The sequence below is a fragment of the Priapulus caudatus genome, unplaced genomic scaffold (assembly GCF_000485595.1).
Source record: "Priapulus caudatus unplaced genomic scaffold, Priapulus_caudatus-5.0.1 Scaffold396, whole genome shotgun sequence".
Taxonomy (NCBI): Eukaryota; Metazoa; Priapulida; class Priapulimorpha; order Priapulimorphida; family Priapulidae; genus Priapulus; species Priapulus caudatus.
In genome coordinates, this window is record NW_014577457.1 from 215,784 (window position 1) to 221,403 (window position 5,620).

General features: G+C 44.0%; 1 protein-coding gene across 1 annotated transcript in view; it reads left to right on the forward strand.

Moving 5' to 3' along the window:
- The window catches only part of LOC106809925 (WD repeat-containing protein 66-like), a 51,141-nt gene extending 46,401 nt beyond the window's left edge, over positions 1-4,740 (forward strand). The window contains exons 14-16 of the mRNA XM_014813165.1: positions 272-361; positions 2,115-2,232; positions 4,510-4,740. Of these exons, the coding sequence (XP_014668651.1) occupies positions 272-361; positions 2,115-2,232; positions 4,510-4,694 (393 nt within the window). The 3' untranslated portion in view covers positions 4,695-4,740. The remainder of the gene's footprint in view (positions 1-271; positions 362-2,114; positions 2,233-4,509) is intronic.
- The last annotated feature ends 880 nt before the right edge of the window (positions 4,741-5,620 follow it).

Sequence of the window (5,620 nt, forward strand, 5' to 3'; positions counted from 1 at the left end):
CATGCGGCGTGCTGTGTGTCTGTGTGCGTGCGTGCTGTCTGTGTGTGTGTGTGTGCGTGCTGTGTGCGTGCGTGCGTGATGTTGCGTGCGTGCGTGCTGCAGTCTGCGTGCGTGCGATGCGCGCGCGTGCGTTGCGTGTGTTGCTGTGTGTGTGTGTGTGTGTGTGTGTGTGTGTGTGTGTGTTTTTCTCGGGCTGTGCGTGCGTGCATGGTGCGGTATTTAACCAGCTCTTAGAGTGTGAATGCTCTCCCTCACTCGTTCTTCGTTATAGATTGACGACATGATGAACGAGGTGAAATACAGCGACTACGTAAAACGGGAGAGTACAAAACGACATCAACCTAGAAGATTTCATTCAGATGTGAGTCACAGCACTTGGAGCGTTTCATGTTCATTTCATGTTCATGTTCATGTTCATGTCATGTTCAGTTTCATGTTCATGTTCATTGTTAGATTTATTCATGTCATGTTTATGCATTTCATGTTCATGTCAGAATGTTCAGTTCATGTTCATGTTTCATGTTCATGTTCATGTTCATGTTCATGTTCATGTTCATGTGTTATATGTCATGTTCAATGTTCGATGTCATTCATGTTCATGTTCATGTTCAGTTCATGTTCATGTTCATGTTTATGTTCATGTTCATGTTCATTCATGTTTCAGTTTATATTCATGTTCATGTTCATGTTCATGTTCATGTTCATTCAGTTCATGTTCATTGTTCATGTCATTCATGTTTATGTTCATGTTATGTCATGTTCATGTTCATGTTCCTTTCAGTTAGTTCATGTTCATGTTCATGTTCATGTTCATGCTTATGTTCATGTTCATTTTCATGTTCATGTTCATGTTCATGTTCATTTCATGTTCATGCATGTCGTTCATGTTCATGTTCATGTTCATGTTTATATTCATGTTCATGTTCATGTTTATGTCATGTTCATGTTCATGTTCATGTTCATGTTCATGTTCATGTTTATGTCATGTTCATGTTCATGTTCATGTTCATGTTCATTTCATGTTTTATATTCATGTTCATGTTCATGTTATTTCATGTTCATTTCATATATATATGTGTCACAGTGTCAGTGCTGCAGCTCACGTGCGTGCGGTGTACATGTGTGTTGCAGAGGAGCACTTATATTACAGAGGCTTAGCACAGCATTTACAGAAATTTTGCAATAATAGGCGAAAGAAGTAGAGAAACATTAAACTTTGGTAGGAAATAGATTTCGTATTTATTTAGCATATAGTTATGAAACGCTCAAGTGCCTGTGGTTAAAATGAACCCTTCGTTGTCACCTCGTTATTTACCATCTACCTCCAGTTAAAAACCAATGCTGGTATGCACCCCCCCTCCCCGACCTTGCTCCAAGAATCATGCATAAAAAAAACATGTATTGTTGGTGTTGGGGCTATATAAAGGTCGTGTATTGATCGTGTAGTCTCGCAGTTGGTGCGCTACCCCTGACCTGCTACGTTCGCTTCGTGACAAGCCTTGGGAGCGTATCTTATTCTGTTTAACGAGGCTGATAGTATTTGGAGAACATGAATAGAGTCTCTATTCATGTTATCCTTGATTGTGAATCACAGCGTATTATGCGTGATGAGTGGGGGATGGTTTATCAAAGCATAACGAGCAAAGCATCCGTCAGTAAGGTGGGAAAATATATTTTAAATTTGTTATGTGTCTGCAGCAAGACGCGCCGTGCGCGCACGCACGCACGCAACGCACGCATGCACGCACGCACGCACGACACACACACACACACACACACACACACACACAACACACATGTGGACCACGCACACACGCACGCACACACACACACACCACTTCGCACGCACGCACGCAACCGAACGCCACGCACCACACGTACACACGCACGCACACGCACACGCACACACCCACACACACATACACACCATGCACGCACGCACCACACGCACGCATCGAACACGCACGCACTCACACACGCACGCGCCACGCACGCACGCACGCCACGCACGCCGAACACACACACACGCACACACTAGACTTCAATGATGCTGCTGCAGTAATGCTGCTCTCTAACCCGCCCGTCTCTCTCTTCTCTGCTCTCGCTGTCTCATGTGTTCGTCAACCACCGCGCCCGCCGCAGCACCACCAGCAGATATCCTCGACGCGTTCTGCACACTAGTGCAGCACGGAGCTGGCGCGCGGAACCTGCTCGAGCAGCTGCAGACTCGAGTAAGCAGCAGCGACGACGCCGCGTCGCCGCGCGACTCGTCCGTCGATCGTAGCACGTTGTTGTTGTTTTGTTGTTATTGTGTTGTTGTTGTTGTTGTTTGTTATTATTTATTATTATCATTCATTATCATCGTTATTATTGTAAATTATTATTATTATTATTATTATGATTTATCATCATTATCATTGTTATTATTATAATAATAATAATTTTATTATTTATTATAAAAAATAAAAATTATTATTATTGTTATTATTATAATTATTATTATTGTCTAATGTATCCGGCTACGTGCTAATTACTGTATACGCATATTTTCGATGTACAGATACTTCGCGATGGTTAATGTCCGCGTCCGTGAATTACGAATTATTCGTATTATTCCGTATGATTATTCGCGTGTTTTATTTTCCGTGCGGGCCGCGTTTGCGAAATTCGCGAAATTAAACCACGCAAAATATTCAGCGTATACAGTATACACCGCGCGGCGAATCCAACGTGAGCGTGATAGCCTACATGGATCCAGTGGAACTAGTGGGATTATTGTATACTAATGTCGAGAATGTGTTAAGCTTGGTACGAAGCTTTTTAGAATGGCTGTAAACCGATGAAAACCGGTGCGGAAGTTAGTGTAAAACCTGGGTGCCCCCATGGGACCCACTCGGTTAATGCAGCGCTTCACACAGTGCCGATTAGCTCCCGTCAGACAGCGCTACCACACAAAAAGTAAAAAGTCGGATTACTATCCTCAATATCTGAATGCCTATCATTGTCTGAACGCACTCGTATACGTTCGTAATAGAGTCCTACGGATCGGAAATGGTCCGGAGAGGTCGGCCAAAGCTACTCCACGACAGTTTAGTGCGTCCCGTAACATTCGGAAACTCAGCCGATTTTGTCTAGTCGGATTACAATCGTACTAATGTCGTGACAGATCTGCTGTAATCGATCAAAATCGTAAACAATTTCCTGTTTGTCTGGCGTGTCTGACGTGTCCGTGTGATCGGACGCTGGTAATGAACGGGCATGATCTGGAGAAATTTTTTATTGCCGTTTCTTGCCGATTGAGTCCAGATTGCGTCCAGATCTAACGGATGTTCCGTCAGCGTTGGTTCACTGTCGGTCACTGTCTGATCTCTGTCGATCGCAATTCGGAGAATCGTGGCGCTTCGGACAGATTTAATTGTCGTTTTTTACCATGCGTAAGATACAAATCGATCAGAATCGATTGAGAATCTGAGAACGGTACGAATTCGGCTAGAAACGGCTGAATACGGACGATTCCTGAACAATATCTGATGTTGTCGCGGATTAAATAAATGTTTTTACAAATTTTTAATAAAGTTTAAAATTCCCACCACGAATCACAGGATCTTGATCAGACTTTTAACAAATTTTAATCGGGAATGGTCCTATCAAGGACGGCAGTAAAAATCCTGAATGTGTGACTGGGTCTTAAAGCTGGTGGGAAGTTGCTGTAAAGCGAATTTGAGCTTGACCTCACATTGTGCCTCATGCCTCACAAGCCTGCCTCACATTGAGCCTAATCGGCATCACAGCCTGCCCTCCAGTGTCTCATGCTCACAGCCTCGCTCACATTGTGCCTCATGCCTCACAGCCGCCTCACATTGTGCCTCATGCCCTCACAGCCTGCCTCACATTGAGCCTCATCGTGCATCACAACCTGCCTCACATTGTGCCTCATGCCTCACAGCCTGCCTCATATTGCACATATTGCGTCCTTTGATGTCTCCCCCTCTAACGCGAGCGTGGCTGTCTCGCTCCACATGCAGCCAGATACTTAGCGATCGCAGAGCTAATTAAAGAAGCACGCAATATGTTTCATATCGTTATCGGCGGAGGTGCTTATTAGAGTAATAGAACCATCGCGAAATTTGCACTGTGCGCATGAAGAGAAAAAAGGAGATGCAAATGTCGTTAATACACCCACATTTTTTTTTGTTCGACAAAAATCGCTGCGATAATTAAAGCTTACGGTGAAACTAATTAATTTAAAGTAAACGAATAAAAGTGGCTTTGCCATGCGGTAATGTAGTTCTTATTACCACGAAATATTGTCGGGTTTCTCAGGCTATTTCTGCGAAGGTTGTCTACTAAATTCTCGTTAAATTAAACAATTTGGCAACTGCGTCTTCTGCATACCTAGCCTGGCACAGCGGCCCCGATACGCACACCTACGATACCCGAGTGCTTTGCCTGAAATCGCTACACACGTTGCAGCCCTCATCTCTCTCTCTCTCTCACACTTGTCTTCGCAGGAGCACATGTCAGAGCTTGAGCTTCTGGACGCCCTGGCTGCACTGACGGGTCAGTCGTACACGGACGAGATCGCATCTGATGACGAGGACGCCGCCGCCGCTGCTGCCGCGGCCACCTCCTCCTCATCCTCGCAATGGATAGAGACTGCCTCCCTGAGGTTATCACGCCTCAGGTGTCACTGACGAACTGCTCGGCTTTGGATTCTAGTAACGAAGCGCTTTATTTGCGGCCTGTCTCCGGCTTTGGTTGTTGTATGACATATGTACTATATATATATATATATATATATATGTGTGTGTGCGTGTATGCGTGCGTGCGTGTGTGCGTTTGTGAATACCCTAGGCAATATCGTGGAAATGCAGCAAGCAAAACTAGTAACTAAATTTAAATGTAATTAAATCAATAACATGAGTGATTTATATCATTTTTCTAAATCCTTTCCGAACGAAATCTTTAGTTTAATAATCGTTGCAATAGACTTTGTATCGGTACAATCATTGCCTTCTAATGTTTAAATTCTCAGGTGGTAGATATATGCTGCAGCCACGATGGTAAATACATGTTCACAGGTGGCGCCACCGATGCCACTGTCTTCATGTGGGAGATGAACTTTGAGTAAGTTTAATAGTATCTCAGCTGTAATTTTTTAAATAGTTTAATAGTTCTTTGTGGTGGCAGGGTTGTACTAACTGCGTTGAGACACAGGGAGCAGGCTGCATCATGCAGTGTGTTTCATTGTTGATATCCTGGACGATGAAACCTGACGAAAGCCCCGATGACATATTTCGTTAATGTTGTCTGTTTTTGTCTTGATCTGGCATGTTAGCGTGCCAAAAAAATGCCAGCGATAGCATACGAGACAAGAACTTTTGTGCTAAAGCCCACCAACCGTTATCAAGGATTGCAGCAAACTGCTTGGTTTCGTCCATTTTAGCTGTATTACTCAACAGTGAAGTCATGCTATGGGATCTCGGTGTTAACAGTAGTTCTGCACATCACGTGCTCCCTCGTGCTTAGTTCAATTAGTTGTGTAATTTATACTTCGGTCCTTAGGATAGGACTCCTAGGATAGGATAGGATAGGACTCCTAGGATAGGATAGGATAGGA